Genomic DNA, 21,711 nt, shown 5'->3' on the forward strand with positions numbered 1-21,711 from the left:
AAACAATGTTAAATTTAAAAAGGGAATGTATAAAACATGTATACAATGATGCTATTTATATAAATGTAAATAATACAAGTTAATACCATTATTAGATATGGATACATACATGGCTGTGAAAGAATTAAACAAGGAATTGGAAGGGTAAATACCAATTCCTGATAGCTGTAGCCTGTAGGGCAAAAGGGCTGGAACTTTGGGTTTGGCATGAAGGGGTCTTCAGCTTTATCTCTTATGATACTATTTTTTTTAATGAAGAAAATTTAATGAAATGTTAACATTTTAAATTCTGGGTATTGGGATTATATTGAATATTTGCCATATGACTCTTGTGTGCTTTCTGCTTTTTTTTTCTGACTTCACAAAATAAAAGTTTAATAAAAATAAAAGATTAGTTTAATACAGGAAGGTAAGGAAAATAATTTGTAGCTAATGATCACCTTGTCAACTTGTAAATTGCAGGAAAAAAAAAAAAAACAAAACAACAACCCCAAATACAAGAAACTTGTGTCAAGTTCTCTTTAGTTCTTTTCCCTAATATTAAGGATCCGCCACACCAGAGATAGCACTCTGGGAGATATGTACATTTATCAAGACTGTTTCTAACAATATTGAGAAAAGATGTTATCATGGCAAAAATATCTAAAACAGGAATTCTTACTTTTTCTTTTTCTTTTTCTTTTTCTAAAACAGGAATTCTTAATCTAGGGTCTGCGAAGCCCTGACATTTGCATAGCACCTCATTTTCTGAGCAAGTTCACAGCTCTTCTCAGAGCTTTAAGAATCCTAAAGAAGATGAAAAACATCTAAAGCAAGTGCCTTGTTCATAATACACACTCACTAAATTTGCAGGCTCTTCACGCTTTGTGGATCCTCCTGCACCTATAGTTCAGTCACAGGGCACTTCCCCCCAAAGCCCAGATAACGTTCTTTCCTCATCCTTTTCCCCTAATTCAAATGTCCGCACTTTGGAGCCTCTGAGCAGTTCACTCTGCAGTCTGTACACAAGTTCGAAGCATACAATAACATCGCATGACCAGGTTGCAAGCGTATGTATCTTTCAGTATCAGAAACATTGATTTATTTTTATTTTTTAAATGTCTATTTACTTTTGAGAGAGGGAGAGAGCACGCGCACGCAAGCAGGGGAGGGGCAGAGAGAGGGGGACAGAGGATCCAAAGCAGACTCTGCGCTGACAGCAGTGAGCCTGATGTGGGCCTAGAACTCAACAACCATGGGATCATGACCTGAGCTAAAGTCTGATGGTCAACTGAATGAGCCATCCAGGGACCCCCATTTTCTTAAATTACCATAATTTTGGGGTGCCTGGGTGGCTCAGTTGGTTAAGCTTCCGACTCTTGATTTTGGGTTGGGTCACCATCTGATGGTTGGTGAGTCAGAGTCCCACAGTGGGCTCTCTGCACTGACAGTGTATTCTGTCTCTGTCTCTGTCTCTGTCTCTCTGCCCCTCAACCACTTGTGCTCTCTTTCTCTCTCTCTCTCAAAATTAAATAAACATTAAAAATAAATAAGTTGCCATAATTTTATTGCTTTTAGTCACAACATATTTTAAAATTTAAACGTTAAATTTAATAAACTAAAGGAAGGCATGACCTTTTCACATTTATCAAAAGTAGCATGGATTGAAAACTTTGACAAATATGAATACAAGACTTAGAGATCAGAAGCCAGAAAGGAATAAGGAGATCAAACGGATCAGTTATAGAGAGAGAGCTGCTTTCTCTATACTTCAACCAACTCAGAAACATCCATGTATTTACCTTGACAGATCAAAGTGGAAAGTGAAGAAACAGGCTTAGGGCTCAGAAGTATAGAAAACCCCTCTTTTATTAGAGTGTAGGAAAACTTTGCTATCTTTTTGAATTTTCCTGAATTGAGTGTATCCCCAATATATTAGTCTATGGCTGTTAGAATAACATTTCCTAATATGTCAACGCTCTAAGAAACCATCTGCGGAGCCAGTCTCCCACACTGAATCAGGGTTGGTCTGTGTGATCAGAAGAATTTGTCGTAAGCGATGGTAAAGGACTTCCAAGGCTAGATTATAGCAGACATTGTGGCATTTACCTCGTCCTCTCTTCAATTACTCAACTTTGGGGATGCTATAGGACAATCAAGCAGATCTATGGCTAGGTCCATGTGGTGAGAAACTGAGATCTCTTGCCTTAAGCCAGTAGCAAGTAATGGAGGCCTCTTGCCTATAGCCACATGGGGAAGCCACGTTAACATAAGATCCTCTGGTCCCAGGCAAGCCTTCAGATGACTGAAGGTTTTGCTCACATAGTGTCTGCAACCACAGGACAGACCCTGAGCTACAACCATTCAGTTTAGCTGCGCCCACATTTATGAAACACAGAAATTGTGAGATGGGATAATTTGTTAATGCAAATAGATAACTAATGCACATTGTACAAAATGAAAGAAGGCAGACGAAATAGGCCACATATTGGATGATCCTATTGATGTGAAATGTCCATAATAGGCAAATCCAAAGAGACAGAAAGTAGGTTGGTGGTTTCCAGGGTCTCGGATGAGAAAGGAATGGGGAGCAATTGGTAATGAGTATTTCTTTTTTGGGGTGAAGATGTTCTGGAATTGAATGGGTGTACCCCTTGTGAATACACTAGAAACCAATGAATTGTACCTCCTTAAAAGGGTGAATTTTAAGGTATATGAATTGTGAATTGTATCTGAAGTATGTGTTTTTTCACATTACAGATTTGTGACCTGGAAATAGAGTGTGGCTATAACAGAAACCCAAAATGTGGGAGTGGATTTAGAACAGAGCAGGGGCTGGAAGTTGGATGGACTTTGAAGAGGGTGTTAGTGAAAACCTCAGGAGCCTCGAAGAAACCCTTCAGAAGTATGATGGCCTTTGAGGCTGAAGCTGTGGCCTTAAAGGACAGTGAGGAAAATCTTATTGGAAATCGGAGGAAAGGAATTCTAATTTTGCAGTGGCAGAAACACTTTTGGCCTGAAGGAACACAGAAAGTAGAAAATGTGCCCAATAAATAGGGGAATCCAGCTGAGATGTCCAGTGTTCAATGTGCCTCCTGCCTTCTTCCTGCTGCTTATACCAAAGGCACAAGAGACATAAGCTAAAGGAAGGACTACTTGATAAAAAGAATCAATAATGGATGGTTTGGAAAATTCCCAGACTCTCCAGATGGCAAATGAAGCTAAAATTAAGAAATGGCTTCAAGGCAAAGATAAAATTTAGGGCACTTCCTGGAAAACACAGTCTAAAGATGAAGCTGAGGTCCTAACTATAAAATCCTTTCACTGCTGGAAGAACCAAGATGGTGCCTCAGAGGGCTATATAAACAACAGGGTTTATTAGAAACAAGTGTTTCTAATGTTTACTAACATGAACCGCCCCCCCCCACCTCCCCTTGAGATATGTAGGAAACTTGCCAGGTTGAAACAAATTATATTGGTAGGAACACTACTTAAACGGAAAGGACAGAGCACAAAAGAGGCCTTTGGGCCTCAAACTTGTATGAGCAGAAAGCAGGCTGAGAAAGCCACTCAGCTACCAACACATGCTACCTTTCATGAACAAATTATAACTCAGTGGGCAGAACCAGCGGCCTGGAGAATATAGCCAAGAACAAAGAATTATCCCCAGGCCTTGAGTACTAATCAAGGAGCTGCCAACCTGTGTCTGGTTGGATTTCAGAATTGCTAGAACTCATGTATGTCTTCTGTTTCCCCACTTTCTGAAGAGGAGGGTCTATAGCAATAACTGTACATATGTTGTGCCATTGCATGTTCCACATGTGGGGAGCAAATAACTTGTCTTTAGTTCACAGATCTCAGATACAGAGAAACTATACTTCAGGAACTACCCCCAAGGAACCTTATCCATACCTAGACCGGATTTACATGATAGATACTGGGCTATGAGCAGATACTATAATGGAAAGAAATTTCTGGAAAACTTGGGAGGATGTAAGCGTATTTTGTATGTAGAAAGGACATTAATGTAGACTTGTTAAAGATAATTCAGCTAGGACTGACATTTGTGAATGAGCAAGGAGAATACCCTCCAGAAACTTCAACTTGGCAGTTTAATTTTAAATTTAATTTGACGAAGGACATGTATGCCCAGGACTCTATAGAGCTACTAACAACATCTGGCATCCAGTTTAAAAAACATGAGGAGGAAGGATTTGAGACCCAGTACTTTGCAGAACTTCTTATGACATCGGGAGTGGTCTTCTGTGAAGGGGTCAAATGGTTATCATTTCATAGTGGTTATGACCTTGGCTATTTAATGAAAATCCTGACCAACTCTAACTTGCCTGAAGAACTTGACTTCTTGGAGATCCTTTGATTATTTTTTCCTGTCACATATGATGTGAAGTGCCTCATAAAGAGCTGCAAAAATCTCAAAGGTGGTTTACAGGAAGTTGCTGAACAGTTAGAGCTGGAACGGATAGGACCACAGCATCAAGCAGGATCTGATTCATTGCTCACAGGAATTGCCTTTTTCAAAATGAGAGAAGTATGAAGACATCAGTGCCTTTTTCTCAGTTGGTTGTTAGGTTGAGAACATTAAAAATCTTATGATTTTTAGAGCAGAGGTCAGACTGTGGTAGATGACCCCTCATGATCTCCATCCACTTCCTAATATTCATACCTTGTGTAATTCCTCCAAGATTGTATCACGGCTGGTCTGTGTGATCTAGAGAATATAGCATCTGTGATGGGGTATGATTTCTGAGGCTAGGCTATAAAAGACACTGACTTCTGCCTGGCTTATGGCTCTCCCTCTTTCCCTCCCTCTTTCTCTGTCCCTCTCTCTCAATGTCCCTCGAATCACTTGCTCTGGGAAAAGCCAATTAACATGAGACTAAGATACGTAGGCAGTCCTACAGAGAGGCCCACATGGTGAGAAACTGAGACCTCTTACCACCAGTCAAGTGAGTAAGCCATTTTAGAAGAATTTCCTCCAGCTCCGGAGAAGCCTTGAGATGACTACATCTTGTCTGCAACCTCATTAGAGACTAGTGCCAGACTCACCCAGCCAGGCTACTGAATTCTTAAGCCTCAGAAACCATGAGTTAATTTTTTGTTCTTTTAAACTGCAATAGATAATATACAGTTTCTCGTAAACTTGTTTCTGCTGTCATATTAAAATGACAGTATTTGAACTTTCCTGTAGAATGACATTTGCTTTATATTACACGTTCAAAAATATATTTTTTATCAGAATATTTTATTCAAGAATTAACACGTTTTTTCAAAAAGTAAAAATAATAGTTACTTCCCTGAGTATAAAGAACTAATCCTACAATAAAAGACAATTACAAAAGTAAGCAATTAGAGGTACATAATTCTCTGCATTCAATTATACTCTATTACAAATCTATTTTTAAAAAACCTCATGTATTTTGGGATTCATGTTTCCAAAGACAACAACAAGAATAAAACAGCTCATTTTGTACCTGTGATGTTAAGATATGTCAGATCTGTCCTTATCAAATTCCAGAGCAATCTTTAAAGCAGTGCTGTTGAGGCCAACCGATTGCATGTTACATATGATAGAAACAACTATTCCTCTTGGGGGAACCTTGTTATTTATAGCTTCCGCATCCAGTTCTTCAGGAAGGACCAGCAGGACACTGCTGGCACCCACTGCACCTCCAGTATGTGAGGCATAATGCCGTTGCTTCCTACAAGAACCATATGTTTGCTTCTTTTCCACGACACCCCATGCCATCGCGTATTTACCCTCTTTATCCCAAGACATCTCTGTGTTAGGGACTGGTGTCCAAATCATAACCATCGTTTCTGGTTTGAGATATCCAGGTAAAAGATTTTCATGTGAGTTCTTAAACAGCCCGACTTGGTAACCATACAGCATTGCATTCCCAAATTTCAGAAGGTCACCCACTGTAGACAGAAATCCACCACCAGCCCATTTATAGGAGTTATCCACGTAAGGTGTGTTGACAAGACGTCTCTTTTTATTGTAAACGTAAAATCTAAAATGAAATAAGAATGGTCATTAAAAATTTAATAGTCTACTACTGACTTTACATATGAAAATGAATAGGAAAATATGTACATGAGACAGAATGTGTTTTCATGGAGCGATCACTCTCAGAAATCATTGATTTTCAGTATGATTCAGATTCTGATAAAAACATAAATAATTAAGTAATTAAAGCATAGAATGTGTGTTTTTTTTCCCCCTATTGGCATGGCTTGCCCATTCTGAGTGTGTTATACTTTTAATACTGGTAAAAATGTACTGGTTGTTATACATGATACATTTACCCTGTGCATATGCAAAAACACTTCTTGTTTGGTAGATATTCCCAGTCCTTGGGGTCAATGAATCATGTGCCACATGTAACTTTTATAACTATAAGTGTATACATTGGGATATTTAAGAATAAAATTAATATTTGTAAGGAGACTACATCTCCTGGTTAAAAATGCCATGGGAATACTATGTGTAGTGATGTCACATAGTACTTTCTTGGTGTAGTGAGAGAAAGTAGAGTTTGCAAACCTGTTTGAATCCCAACTCACCCTTCCTAGCTAGTGAAATATGCTTATTTTATTTGACTAACACTTACACAGCTCTTATTTTGTGCTAGGCATTGTTCTAAGAACTATGTAAGTATGAACTAATGACAGTTGGAGGTAGGTACCACTATAATTTCTATTTTACAGATAGAAAACTGAGGCACAGATGGTATAAATTAACTGGTCCCTGGTCACAAAGCTTGTAAGTGGCAGAGTTGGATTCAAACCCAGGCTGTCTGTTGCCTCTCTGCTTCAGCATCCAAATCTGTGAAGTGGTGACAAAAATACCTGCTTTGCAGAGTTAGGAATGCGTGCCTGAATCCCTTTACACATTTCTGGTAGCTACCCAATAAACGTTAGCTTTCATTTACTCACACACTCAACAATTACTGGTGGAGCACTTACTATGCGTGTGGCGCTGCTTAGATACTGGAATGAAATGTTAAACAAAAGAGACCAAGCGCCTGACCTCATGAGCTTTCTACTCTAATAGGAGGAGACTGCACCATCCATATTCGGTAAATGGAATGAAATCACACAATAATTAGACATAAAATGAAACGTGGTTCAAGAGAATCCGTTCTTTCAAGATGCGTAACAAAATGTGCTCTCAGGTTTGCAGTGTGCTGTCCATCTGTGATGACCTTCATCTTCTTCCCACCTTGACTATTCCTAACACTGTCAGACTCAAGCTCACCATTACTTTCAGCTGCTTTATCGGCAAGGTCTCGAACTCGGGAATTTATTCCTGGGACTGTGATTTCCAGTCCTGCCAAACTCTCCAACTGAACCTGCTCTCTGCCCTCATTGTGACTATTCCCCCTGGACTCCCATCTATTCCCCCTGTACTCTTCCCCATCTCCCCAGGTCTTGGAGTTCCTCTTGATCTCACCTGACTTTCTGTTTTAGCCTGAACTACTGTTTCAGCTGTGGTCTTACTAGCACCTTTGGGTTCCTCACTCACCAATCCGCCAATCCTGAATAAATTTAGGCACCCCTTTCTTTGGATCCTTATCTGCCAAGAAAGGCTGCAGATACACGGCAAAGCTGACTGGTCTCAAGTCATACTCTTGCTAAGAGTTGTCAATGCTGTTACCAAATCTCCTTCTTTTCCTGGTTATTATCTGGTATGTTCTTCATAAGAGCTACTTCCAATCTCTTCCACCCTTGGTCATCCACCCCTGGCCAGTGAGCAGACAACTATATCCTTTGTTTTACTGAGAAAATTCCAGCCTACTCTAGGTGCTTTAGATGGCCTCAAACTGCCATCTTTATCTTAAAGTGCATTTACATTATCATGCGTTACTGTCTCCTTTCCAGTTACTTATGAAAAAGTCTTATTATTTTTAAGACTAATTCTACTACCTACATCTCTGCCTTTTTGCCTCTACACCCTCGTTCCACCAGTTCTACTTCCGAGATCATTTTATCTCCTTGCAGTCTATTCTCCATGCAGAAGCCTGAGACTGTGTCTCCCCCTTCTTCCATCCACTTGAAACCTTCCAATGGTTACCACTTTGAGGACAAAACCCAAGTTTCTTATGATGGACTACAACACAATTGATGGTCCTTAACAGAGGCAGTACTAAGTCCTTAAGGGAAATTTTTGGAGGCATTTGTTTAGGTGGCACAATTATTAGAGGGCTCTGACATTTAGTGGATAAAGGCTCAAGCGTCCTAAACGTCTTATGATGTATGGAAAAGTCCCACAAAGTGGTATTCTCCCATACCGTGTAAGACCTTCCACTATCCCACCAGACACTCATGGAAGTAAAAAATCTATTTAGGGGTGCCTAGGTGGCTCAGTCGGTTGAGCGTCCGACTTCAGCCCAGGTCATGATCTCGCGGTCTGTGAGTTCGAGCCCCGCGTCGGGCTCTGTGCTGACAGCTCAGAGCCTGGTGCCCATTTCGGATTCTGTGTCTCCCTCTCTCTCTGACCCTCCCCTGTTCATGCTCTGTCTCTCTCTGTCTCAAAAATAAACAAACATAAAAAAAAAATTAAAAAAAAATCTATTTATAGTGGGCTGAGCCTCAAACCTCTCCATTTGGTACATAAACACAAAGTACTTTTTGCATGTATTTATTCTACGATGCCTTTTTCTTGAAAGTAACTATTGTGAAAACTGAAGAAAGACTGCACTTTATTTTGCTCAAATCTTTAGCCAGAGGCGGCCAACAAAGGCATGAGTTGAAGCACCAATACAATATACCTGTGGTGGTCTGCATTTACAGTTGTTACATTTACGATGTTTTTATGTATTAACTTGCATCTGACTTCATCATGTCTTCTAATGTTCTGAATAAACAAACATATTGAAATATCTACTATGTATTATAAATTACATTTCTTTTATTTCTTCTTTATTTAATGTTTATTTATTTTGGGAGAGAGGGTGACTGAGTGCGAGCAGAGGAGGGGCAGAGGGAGAGGGAGACACAGAATCTGAAGCAGGCTCCAGGCTCTGAGCTGTCAGCACAGAGCCTGGCATGGGGCTCAAGCTCACAAATCGTGAGATCATGACCTGAGCTGAAGTCGGATGCTCAACTGACTGAGCCACCCAAGTGCCTCTCTTCTTTTATTTTAGAGTAGTGAGTATAGGTTATATGATCTACAACTTTCATTTCAGGATATTAAAAGAAGTATTATAAAATATTTGTGAAATTAAGGGGCAGAGGTCTAATGTCATTGAGACTCACCATCCAATATGATTTTGTCCCTCCTTCTTTGATCTCATCACTTAGAACATCTTCTGTTGCTTCTTTTGTGCCAGACTTATTTCTGTATTTGCAACAAGGCAATTTAGCCTTCCTTATCAGTCATGTCTAAAACCAATGTATTTTATTTTTTTATTTAAAAAAAATTTTTTTTCAACGTTTATTTATTTTTGAGACAGAGAGAGACAGAGCATGAACAGGGGAGGGGCAGAGAGAGAGGGAGACACAGAATCTGAAACAGGCTCCAGGCTCTGAGCTGTCAGCACAAAGCCCGACGTGGGGCTCGAACTCAGGGGTCGTGAGATCATGACCTGAGCCGAAGTCGGACGCTTAACCGACCAAGCCACCCAGGTGCCTCCAAAAAACCCATGTATTTTAAATGGATCCCCTACCTCTCTCCATGTTACTTTTTATCCCATGTTCTCTTTTATTTTCTTCCTATCAGTATCTGAAATTCTTAGCCTGTTTGTCTTTTTCCCATAAAAGCAGGAACCTTACCTATCTTGCTCCTTGATGATTCCCCTATGTAGAACAGTATTTGCCATCCACTGAGTGCTCATTAAACGTGTTCAATATAGAGTGGCTCAGTCGGTTAAGTGTCTGACTTCAGCTCAGGTCATGATCTCACCATTCATGACTTCGAGCCCTGTGTCGGGGTCTGTGCTGACAGCTCAATGCCAGGAGCCTGCTTCGGATTCTATGTCTCCCTCTCTTTACCCCTCCCTTGCTCATGCCTCTGTCTCTGTCTCTCTCTCTCAAAAAAAAAGTAAATAAACATTAAAAAAAAAGTTTTCAATACATGAAAACATCACTTGTTGGCCAAATATTTAATGGAGACACCTTGGAAGGCACTGGAGAGACAGGTTAAACCATACACCGGCTGCTTTCAAGGTGCTAACAGTCTTGTTGGATAGTTAAATTTCAAAGCACTATATGACTCACCTGGGGATTTTGTTAAAATGCAGATTCTTCAGTGGGTCTGGGGAGGGGGTAACATTCTGCAATTCTAACAAGCTCTCAAGTGATGCCAATATTGCTGGATCCTGGACCACACTCTGAGAAACAGGTTGTGGGGTGATTAGCAAGATGGATGTGAGGACTCCTGAGCACTAGTGAGAGTGAGCCTTGTTGAAATGGCCGATTACAGAGGCCAGGCTGGGGAGCAAAGTCGTTCTTTTGGCTGAGGCAGAGAGTTTGAGGGGATAAGTGGCAGAAGGTGATGCTGGAAGACAAGACATGGGCCAGGGGACAGGTCACAAAGAACTTTCTGTGTCACGCTAGGAGCCTTGACTCCTTCACTTTAGTTCACAAAATGCTCTGGTTTTCTGTATCCTAAGGGGGGGGGGGAAAGCCTTTTATCTTTTTATCCTCGTTACAGCTTCCAGTTGTCAGTCCTTTCTCTCTTCTCATTTACTTCCCAACCACACAGAGCAGCCCATACCTTGTTTCCACGTACTCACCCTCTCTAGTCATTCAACTCCTTAAAACCTGGCTTCTGGTCTTTAGTCACTCAACAGCTCTCTTGTGGATTTTCAAGGCTCTCCTAATTCCCTCATCCAGGCTGTATCCTATTTGCCCCTGCAGCAATGTTAACCAGAGTTTCCTCCAGACTCCCCCTCGGGCCAGTCTGCTCTCCGCTTCTAGATCTCAATCCCGATTCCCTACATCTCCTTCAATCACCGTGGCCCCGCTTTCCCAAGTCTTCTCTTCTACAGAGGTAACTATAAATCTCCATCAGTTCCACAGCCCCTGTTCCAAATTACAATCAGATTTTCTACTAGCATTAATAATTCTCAAATCTGGTTTTGGGGAAAGGCAGGAAAGTTGTTTATCAGAATCACCTGTGGGCCTCCCCTCTCTCAAAATTGTACCCTTCCCTCAAAATTCATAACTTTGGAGCGAATGTGGGCATATATAATTTGAAAAATCACTCCTTTCTGCCTTCCTTCAAGAATCTTATATGTCCCCTAAAAGTCTGAGGCATAACACTGGGAAAAGCAGGGGTGGCCAAAGGTATTTGCTTTGAAGATGGTGGGGGGGAAGCCTACAGAGAATCTTAATATGCTCTCTTGAGAACCAATGACTTGATATGTGTGTGGTCTTCTCATTTCTCATAATGAACATGTCCAAAATTAAATTAATCTCTTCCAAAACTTCTTCTCATATTTCTCATCTCCATTAAAACTCTGGTTGACTCTCTTGCCCTCAACTCTCACATCCATCAAGATGCTAAATTCTATGATTCAACTTCTGCTTTGTGACTTACCCTTTTCCCTTCCTTCATTCCTATGGCTTCTCCAATATTTTAGGGCCTCCTTACTTTCTTCCTGAACTTTGATAACACTTCTAATTCCAGCCAGTGAAATTGAAATGAAACCACATAATAGAAATACATTTTCTTATTGGGTAATGTATGTTTTACAGTGAACTACAAATTTGTAAACTAGGGGAGAACTACCAGTATATTTTGGCTGATAATCAGCTGTGAGTAACTTTCTTTTAACAGTAAAGCATTCCAAACTGCTTATATCAAAGCTGGAAATTAGTACTCCTCAGGCATTCCTCTTTTAAAATATAAAAATATGGACAATTTCAGACTCCAATCAAGAATTCCAAACTTTAAATAAACAAATTCTAGGCTTTAATCTCTTGATTCCTTTTCACAGGGAACAAGTTAATGACTTTTCGTGAAAATAATTTTGTTCAGCTAAAAGATATGTTTACCATTTCAAATTCTTAAGGAATTTCTGCTCTAAAAAGAATGGAATATAGACACAAGTTCTTGAGTAAGTTACTGAGACATCTTTGTAACTGAGTAACTGATGGAATAATGCCAGATGACAAACAGCCTCTTCCTACTTATTTAAGAATCTCTAGATTCTGCACAACAGCATTATATAACTATAGAAATCTATATCAACTTAGAAATTGAAAATATTTTTATTTTTACAATGCTTCTTAAATCCCTTTAGAAATCAATATGCACCAGTTCATGTTATATTGTTATGAGAAGTTTAAAAACCCACAGAATTTAAAATGCATATTATAAAAACCAATCCCACACTTTGACATTTAGCATTAACATTTGGATTGAACCTATTACTTGAGAGCCTATCAGCTAATGGCACAGAAAAGAGCTACCTAAGTAACAATGCTCAATTATGGAAGATACTGTAGCAAACAAAGCTAATAAGTAATAATCATAAAGATAATAACTGGAGGTACAGACCATATCTACACTGTCAAACTACAGCAAACACTTTGGAAAGCATCCGTTGTATTAGCTTTCGGTCCCATCCATTATAAAAGAGATTTTTGTTGCCAACTATTATGCCAAACTCAGAAAATATGAACAGAGTCTAAAAATAAACTAATGAAAATAAACATCTTAAAAAAAAAAAAGGGCGGAGCACCTGGGTGGCTCAGTGGGTTAAGCATCTAATTTTGGCTCAGGTCATGATCTCAGTCTGTGAATTCAAGCCCCATGTAGGGCTCTGTGCTGACAGCTCAGAGCCCGAAGCCTGTTTCAGATTCTGTTTGTCTCTCTCTCTCCCTCAAAAATAAATAAACATTAAAAAAATTTTTTTCATATTCTTTAAAAAAATAAAATGAAAATAAGCTAATGCACTGACTAGGGATTCCCCTATCAATAAACTGAGTGTATTTCAGTATAAGAATATTCAGTCCACTCCCCCATGGGTATTTGCTTAAAGGGTTATTTAGTTTACTTGCCTATACAGGATATACTTGTTATACAGAATTAATATATCTATTTGTGTATACTAAGTCAATGTTCCTCATCTTCCATTTAAGAAAATCCCAGTTTTATTCAAGACATCAATGTATCCAGCTAAAAACTAATTTCTCTGCATCTCTTACAGCTAAGTGTGGCCTGTTGCTAAAATTGTGGCCAAAGAAATAGAAGTAGTATTTTGGGATGGGATTCCAGGGAAATACCCTAAACAGGTGACAGACACTGGGAGGTATTATTTTAAACACACAGATATACACACAGAGAAGTGATAAAGATGATATGTATTTACTCTTGGGTTATAATAACTCTAACAAGCCTGTTATGGTAATATAAATATGCTTAAATTTATGATTATGATAAAGGAGTCAGGAGACTAACAAAGCAGTGAACTTGTTTAACATAAACAAATAGAAACATACGCATTTACCAAGTTTTACTTTAAGATGTTTTTGTCTTTAAAAAACCGTATCTCTGAAATTTCCTTATACTCCCTGAATTCACTTAAAAAGCTAGTGCTTTTAAGCTCTTTTAAAATAATTATTACCAAAAAAACAATCAGAGTTGAGCTTTAGAGGCCCAAATAGATACCGTAGTAAGGAAAACAAAGGCAAAGCAAACAGACAGACCATTTTCATAGGTAACAATATTCCCTTCTTCTAGTGCCCTTTTTCAGCAGCCCATTTAATAGAACTAAAATGAATCAACTACCCCTTTAGTTCCACTGGGTACTGTCAAAATCTAACAAATCAGAGCTGACAGGAGCCTTTAACAAAAGAAATGGAAACCCATGGCCTTTTCTTTTCTTTCTTTTTTTAAGAATGGGAGATAAGCTGAAATTAACTCAGCATCATATGCCATATTTGATTTTCGTGCAAGTCACGAACAGCAAATAACTGCCCTGCAGTCTGTACCTTCATAGAGTCTTCATTTTCAGTTTAGAAAAGAAGCTGAGTGATTACACCTAATGTTCTCTCCCCCTTACATATAAGTATAAGCATTATCAAATGCCTAGATCTAAAACAAAATAAGGTCATGCATCTATGCCATCTTTACTAGAGCATCATTTTAGATTCAATTGACAAACTCTGGCATTTTCTTATGCTTTCCAGGAGAATGTAATGTGGGATCTAAAAATAATAAACACTAATTGTTTGAAGAGGTTGAGAACCATAGGCCATTTTAAAATTAAAATTCATTGTTTGCTGCTAACCTAATTTCTTTTAGATCCAAAAAAACCTCTCTTAGGCTGATTTGCAATGTACATTTAATCCTTTTCAATAAACTGGTAATTTTAAAATGGCAATTTAACTAACTATAACAGAAGACTGAACAAAACCAATAAAGGGATAAGAAGATAAAGCTAAAATAATCCCACTATGAAAGTACCATTAAGCCATTTGCAAAGCATGAACTAAGAAAATATACAAAATAAAAGTAACAGTTGCTTTGTTAAATGTGTTACCTTTCTAACAAACCAAATAGTAATGAGTGAAATGCAAAAGAAAACACAACCATACAACTCATCATAGTCATTAGTCTCAAAAATTCTCTCCCAATAACCCTTTTACAAATCACTAGTAAAAATTATGATAAAATTTTAGTTTGATACATTTCAATTAAATGACTCAAACTTCTACAGGGGACAAACCTATCAGTGCCACCTCAAAAAGCAATGAAGTCACTATCACCAACAATGGGATGGACTGACCTCATGTGACTTCTGAGAGACATGACAACTAAATGTAATGTATGAACCTAGACTAGATCCTGAACCAGAAAATAATATTTTTTCCTTTTCTTTTGCTATAAAGGACATTACTGGAAGAACTGGCAAAATTTGAATAAGGTCAGTAGATCTGATAGAAGTATTGTGTTGATATTCATTTCCTGAATGTCCTTATTTTTAGAAAATATATATTTAAGTATTTATGGGTAAAGGGGCACCATGTCTGCAACTTATTTCCAAATGGTTGAGAAAAAAAGAATGAATAAAGCAAATGTGGTAAAAAGACAACATTTGGGGAATCCAGGGGAAAGGTATATGGGAATTCTTTGTACTTCATCTTGTAACTTTTCTATTAAGTATTAAATCATTTCAAAATTGAAAAACCATTAAAAAATAATAAAAGGTAAAGTATTAGCTACAACATAAGAAAAGAGATGATGGAAGAGCATATTATAGATGCCCATGATAGGTGCAATTGTGGTTCAATTAATAATGAGTTGAAATTATTATTGCTGTCTTTCATCTGAGGAACTTGGGATACTTTGCAAATACATTCAATTTCTCTTACTTTATAGATGGAAAAACAGACATGCGGAAAAGCTCTAAAATGTGGCACATGTGATTTTGGAACGGAGACAAGGAAAGCCTGACTTTTAATGAACAACACAGCGTTAAGATGTGATACAGCTAGATGCACCAGACGGTATCATTTACCTTGCTCTATTGTAAATCACTGGCTCATTTTCTTCCTGCACAGTTGTCAGCATATCCAAGTCATGGAATATTTTCTGCATATAGTCCAAATATTTATATCCTGAAGCTCTTTCTACTATGGCTGCCAGTAGGGTATAGCCAAAAGTTGAATACAAAAACTGACTACCTTGAGACATCATTGCAAGGGGGAGGGAAGAAAAGAAAATGCTTCATTATTATTTACAATCATAAAACGTTTCCCACTGAAAACTGGCATACCTTTACAACTGGAATATTTTACTTTAGCATTTAGAAAAAGATAATGGGTGATATGTTAATAAATTTTGTCAACTTTGCAATGGCCCTGCTTACTCCATGATTCAATGAAGATCAGAATACTTAACATTTCACATGAATCTACTCCTTCTGCGATAATGAATAAGCAAACTTATCCTTCCTCAAAATTAAATTAAAATCCTTCAAACTGGTAACAAAACAGAAAGGGGAAGAAAAGCAAATTTGGTTTCTTGAGTTAACGGTCTTGTTCTTAGTATATCTAATACTCATTGTTTAAGGCATGAATTAGTTGTGTACTTTCTTATTTTAATAAAGCATATGTAGGTAGAAAGACTTTGTTTCAAATATACATTAAAATACAAATATATATTCAAATACAGATACATTTCAAATACATACCTTTATGTCATTTGGGATTCTGGAAACACAGATTGTATGATCTGTGCTAATAATTGTAACCTGATTTTTTAAGACAAAATCCAAAATTCTATTCCTTTGTCCTTATTAATTATACCTATATAATATGTCTTCATGGTAGAAAACAACTTTTAAAATAGAAATGGAATAGAAGTACATACGCTCATGGTAAATTCAAAGATATTAAGTGGTTTTGGTAGGCATCATACCAAAAAATATGTTTACAAAAATTTTTTGTAGTCAGCTTTTTGGGAAATAAAATTAAGTTGCTGAAAACTATTTTCTTTAAGGAGTGAAAGCAGAAAATAAGTGGAGCAATTCAAACACTAAATTAGACACTAAATACTGACATATTGGCAATATTTTATCATGCCCTCTTTGGTCCGGAGTTTATTTGGAGAACATTGTAACATTTCTCCCTAATTTTTCAAAAATCTCTTGATACAGAAAATCCACTAAATGACTGATAAGGCTAAATCTAAACAACTAGCTACCTGGAGGGTAGGCTGTGTCAAGAACTACAGACTAAAAGGCACACACTTGTCTAACAGCGAAACCCATGCCGCAATCATCAACCACATCCAGTGCTCTCGGGGTGAGATCATCTTAGATTTTCTGAAAATTAACACCTCAATAATGATGACTTTGTTAAGAGAGGGAATTAACACTCACCAGGTTTAAAGAACAAAGGGTCATTTTTAAATAATCTTAGTGATTCAATTGAATTTTCAAACTTTTCTTTCAAATATAATTCGCCTTGTTCAAAATCATTCTTTTTCTTGCCAGGTTTTAAATTCCGGCCTTTGGCATCATTATCTTGCTCTATCTTAGCTTTAGCAAAGTCACTCTTTTCGTTACTTTTGCCTCCTTTTTCTTTGAACTCTTTTTCTTGGTCAGATTCCATCGTCCCTTTCATCATCTTCGAGGCTTTGTAAGCTTTCTCTTCTTTCACCTTTTTCATGTCCTTTTCATAATGACGAATTCCACTTAAATGGGAGATCAACAATCTTGTTGTGACAGAAACCTAATTGTAAAAACATGGAAATTCAATTATAATATTAAACTGCATAATAAAAAGTTAGTAGCCTTAGAATAATGCCTCAGTACTGTTTTCCATTTTAAACTGCTGCTGGAAAAACATGTCATGTTCACATCTTCAGCCTTAAGTTTCAGAAAAATACACAATCACTTATCATCTGCATAAAAAAAAAAAACTTTAATCCATTAACAATCATTAAAAACAAACTGAAGAATCTTGTGAAACCTTTTAAACCATTTAACATGCCATCAGTAAAATGAACTATGAGTTTCATCACCTTTTCACCTTCGTATTCTTTTTCTGGGAATTCAGGAACATAATGTTGTACTGGAATATCAAGATCCAGCTTCCCAGCTTCCCACAATTTGGCAAGAGCAACCATGGTGAGGCTTTTGCTGATACTGGCAATTCTCATAACAGTCTCTGGCTTGCAGGGTACTCGGTTCTCAACATCAGCATAACCTAAACCTTTAGAAAAAGAAAAGCAAAAAGTCACTGTTAACAGGCTTCATGGTCAAAAGAATCTTCAGAAACTGAAGCAATACTATCTTAAAACATCCCACGTATTTATCTAAAGGAAAAGATATTCCATTAAAAAAAATTTTTTTTTTAACATTTATTTATTTTTTGAGAGAGAGAGAGGCTGCGAGTCGGGAAGGAACAGAGAGAGGGAAACACAGAATCTGAAGCAGACTCCGGGCTCCGAGCTGTCAGCGCAGAGCCCGACTCAGGGCTTGAACTCATGAACCTCAAGATCATGACCTGAGCCGAAGTAGGAGGCTCAACCGACTGAGCCACCCAGGCACCCTGATATTACACTTTTATAAAAAAGTCAACACTTAAGGGAAGAGAACCTCAGTAACACTGCCAACAGTAAGGCTAAGAATCTTCTAACTGAGCCAAAATTACACACTGTGCACGATAGCAATTTTCTATCTGCTTCAGATCCTAATTATTCTTAGTTTATCTCAACAATTCAGTTATTCCACATTTCACATAAGTTATTCTATATTCTTTAAAGAAAACATCTTTGTTCTCTGATTATATTTATTTTTGATTCTTGAGTTTCCACTAAATTCCTTAAAATAGCCACGCAGGAAAAGTAAACGTGAGGGGCACCTGGGTGGCTCAGTGGGTTAAGCAACCAACTCTTGATTTTGGCTCAGGTCATGATCTCACAGTTTCCTGACTTTCCCTGCACCAGCAGCCCAGAGCCTGCTTGAGATTCTCCCTCTCTCTCTGCCCCTCCCCTGCTTGCACTCAGTCTCTCTCAAAATAAATAAATAAACTTAAAAAAAAAAAAGTAAACATGAAAAGGTGTCCTGCAAACCCAATGTAGGTAACCATCAGTTTACCTCAGCTGCAAACCAGAAGAAAAAAGTCCTAGAGAAATTTTTAAGTTTGTTTTTATCTTCTGGAGGCTGAAAGTGTGAAAATCTAAGCGATAAGAACTGAAATCTGAAAAGAACAAAAAGGATACAATGATTGTTTTAAAATTGTAAATGGAGATTATGCTGAAAAATATTTACATAAAAATAAAGCCCTCACCCATAAAGCTGACATTTACATAATTTTTGATGGCTCAGTGGATTGTGTCGGACTTGTGATTTTGGCTCAGGTCATGATCTCACAGTTCCTGAATTCAAGCCCCAGCATTGGGCTCTGCAGTGACAGCATGAAGCCTGTTTGGGATTCTCTCTCTTTCTCTGTCTTTCTCTGCCCCTCCCAACTCACTCTCTCAAAAATAAACATTAAAAAAGCACTCAGCCCTTTATTTAAAAAAAAAATGTTTATTTATTTATTTTGAGAGAGAGAAATAGAGAGAAAGCAAGGGAGGGGCAGAGAGAGAGAGAGAGAGAGAGAGAGAGAGAGGAGAGAGAGAGAAGAGAGAGAAAGAGAGGGAATCCCTCTGCACTGCCAGCACGGAGCCCATCAACCCGGAAATCATGACCTGAGCCAAAATAGGAATTAATTGACTGAGCCACCCAGTCGCCCCACAAGTACTCATTCCTTTAAATGATATCTGACACATTTCCTAAAAGTAGGGTTCTTAAAAACCTGTAATGACCAGTTGGACCAATTCGTGTGCAATGGGTAAGTAAATCAAATTATAAAATATGCTTTGATAAAAGTATCATAAAATGATTAGAAATCTCTCTCCCAAAGTCTCTAGTTTTTGTTTGGAAAAACAAAAGTAATAAAGTAGATTGTAAAACCCACTAAGAGAATTATGCATACCCCTAGTTCTTAGTGCATTTTACAGAACAGGGGGCTCGATAAATTGTTAACTAAAATTTAACTAGCATTAAGTGTTATCTAACAAATATGCAGGAGGTAACAGATTGTTCTATATACAACTTTCAGGACGGTAAATCTAGTCCTTAGACACAAGCCGTCTTTATGACTTCAAGAATCACGTTTAAACTTTGCTGTTTACAGAAGGCCCCATTCTTTATTCCGTTAGAATTGTTTTCTCTACAACACGTATGGTCTTAGGAAAACTGAACATTTCATGGGATTCACTCCACGCGGTAAAACATCAAAACTTCATTCGCCAACTGGCACCAAACAAACCACTAAATAACACTTTTCTGAGCCCACCTTCTGACCAGACTTCTTTTCCATCTACAGAGACTCCAACCACTATGCCAGGGGCGCCCACCTCATCCTAAGAGCGAAGGGGAAAGAACAGACAGTTCAAAGACAGGCGGAAACACCTCGCACGCCAGCCAGCGCCCACCTCTAGGGCCTTCCCGAGGCCCCGCCCGGGCCCCGCCCACCCCGGCTCGGCCAAGCCCGGCGCTAACGGTGAGGGGCGTGCCTGGTCTGCACTGAGGGCGAAGGGGCGGTCCCCGAGGCGGGCGAGGTGACCTCCGCCCCCACTTGGGCAACCCCCAAGAACGTCTGACCGTGGCCGGGCGGCCGGGGAACGGGAAGTCCTTCTCGGAAGCCGACCGCAGGCATCCCACCGCCTGGGGAGGGGTCCGCTCGGGCCCGGGAGATGACCACCAAGACGCCCCATTCCGGGGTGACGCCGGTGGCGGGGCGCCGGGTTCTCGGCAGCCTACGCCCCCGTCTCCGCACCTTGATTCGGTACAGCAGGTCGCGGCTGCTGTCGATGGCTCTGGCGAAGCGCCGGGTAGGGGGCAGCATCGGGGTCTGTGCAGACCACGGAGCGAAGGGCTGCTCCTGCGGCGGCAGCGGCTCTGCCTGGGGCGACGCCTCGGGGTCGGAGGGCCCTGGGGACTGCGTGGGGGCGGCGCCCCTCAGCCCGCCCGCCAGCTTCACCCCGAGCGCTAGCCCCAGCCCCAGCCCCAGCCCCCCGACCCAGCCGGGGCCGAGGGGCGGCAGGCCAGCGCGGTGGTGGGCCGCGCGCCGCCCGCGGCCCCAGGCCCAGCCTCCGGGGGTCGCGGCCCGGGCCGTCACGGCTGACAGGAGCCGGTACATGGCGTCCGCTGCGAGACCGAAGCCTCGGAGCTCGCACAGGCAGGGCTGGCGGCTGAGGCGCGGGGAGGGGAGGGGACTGGATGGAAATGAGGAGGCGGTGACCGCGCGCAGACCTTAGCAGTCGACGCCGGATTCGGGAGCGCCGATAGCATCGAGCCTTTCCTCTTTTCCCTTTATCTCCTTGCCTGGTGTCTTTGTTGATGTTTCTTCTTTCCCCGCACCAGTTTTCTCTTCTCTGCTTCTCCTCAGATCAAGTGTCACCTCCTCAGGGAAGCCTTCCCAGTTGCCATCCCAGCGGAAGTACTCGCCACACCTTTTTGATCCCCCAGTGCTCACACCTCCTGAATAATGCTTAACGCTTTCATTGAACTCATCTGATTGATTACCAGTCAGGCTATGACCTCTTTGGAGAGCTGTGCCTTTTACTTTTGGATTCTCAGCGCTTGGAAGAGCGCCACGTACACAGCAGCCACTGCAGGCACCTCCTTCCACCGCGCCCAACCCCCCAACTCTCTCTCTTGCCATGTCCTTTCTTTATGCTTCATTTCAGCTCCTTCCATTTACTTGAGTCCTTTTTAAAATCTACTTTTGGAGGTCCAGCGTTACACCACATCAAGCGTTAGGTTATATGCAGGCCCATATTAAAAACAATTTTTCTTTTTGCTGCAAACATTTAAACGTTTTTTTGCACTTGAAATAATTTACAATTAGCTATCATTTCTGACATCTGTAGATGATCAGAGATTACTGTGAAATAAGAAATCTAACATCAAATTGCTACAAAAAGGGGCGCCTCGGTGGCTCAGTCGGTTAAGCCACCGACTTGGGCTCAAGTCATGATCTCGCCCTCTGTGAGGTCCAGTCCCACATGGGACTCTGTGCTGACAGCTCAGAGCCTGGAGCCTGCTTCGGATTCTGTGTCCCGCTCTCTCTCTGCCCCTCCCGTGCTCACACTCTTTCTGTCTCTGTCTCTGTCTCTGTCTCTCTCCCTCTCAAAAATAAATAAACATTAAAACATTTTTTAATTGCTACATGTAAAAGGTGTAAAATTATTGCTGAACA

General features: G+C 39.9%; 1 protein-coding gene and 1 pseudogene across 2 annotated transcripts; one reads left to right on the forward strand and one right to left on the reverse strand.

Moving 5' to 3' along the window:
* Nucleotides 1-3,976: 3,976 nt before the first annotated feature.
* LOC106986401 (CCR4-NOT transcription complex subunit 7-like) lies at nt 3,977-4,592 on the forward strand (annotated as a pseudogene).
* LACTB (lactamase beta) lies at nt 4,075-21,257 on the reverse strand. Of its 2 annotated transcripts, XM_027067437.2 has the most exons (7): nt 20,287-21,205; nt 19,804-19,870; nt 17,480-17,670; nt 16,836-17,187; nt 15,471-15,636; nt 5,472-6,011; nt 4,075-4,509 (listed from the first exon to the last, which is right to left on the reverse strand). In XM_027067437.2, exons 1-6 carry the CDS (start codon nt 20,647-20,649, stop codon nt 5,480-5,482), a joined length of 1,671 nt encoding a protein of 556 aa, XP_026923238.1. In that variant the 5' UTR covers nt 20,650-21,205; the 3' UTR covers nt 4,075-4,509; nt 5,472-5,479. The 2 variants fall into 2 exon arrangements, 1 of the variants encoding a protein (XP_026923238.1); XR_008299129.1 differs by lacking the exon at nt 4,075-4,509 and having other exon boundaries at nt 5,800-6,011; nt 15,471-15,632; nt 20,287-21,257.
* Between the last annotated feature and the right edge of the window lie 454 nt (nt 21,258-21,711).

This window comes from Acinonyx jubatus, chromosome B3 (assembly GCF_027475565.1).
Source record: "Acinonyx jubatus isolate Ajub_Pintada_27869175 chromosome B3, VMU_Ajub_asm_v1.0, whole genome shotgun sequence".
Classification (NCBI taxonomy): Eukaryota; Metazoa; Chordata; class Mammalia; order Carnivora; family Felidae; genus Acinonyx; species Acinonyx jubatus.

Coding starts and splice junctions, on each gene's coding strand:
- LACTB (XM_027067437.2), bottom strand. CDS start 20,649: ATGTACCGGCTCCTGTCAGCCGTGACGGCCCGGGCCGCGACCCCCGGA. Junction 17,188..17,479: donor AAGAATACGAAGGTGAAAAG/GTGATGAAACTC, acceptor TTTTACAATTAG/GTTTCTGTCACAACAAGATT. Junction 15,637..16,835: donor CCCTTTGTTCTTTAAACCTG/GTGAGTGTTAAT, acceptor TGATGTCTCAAG/GTAGTCAGTTTTTGTATTCA.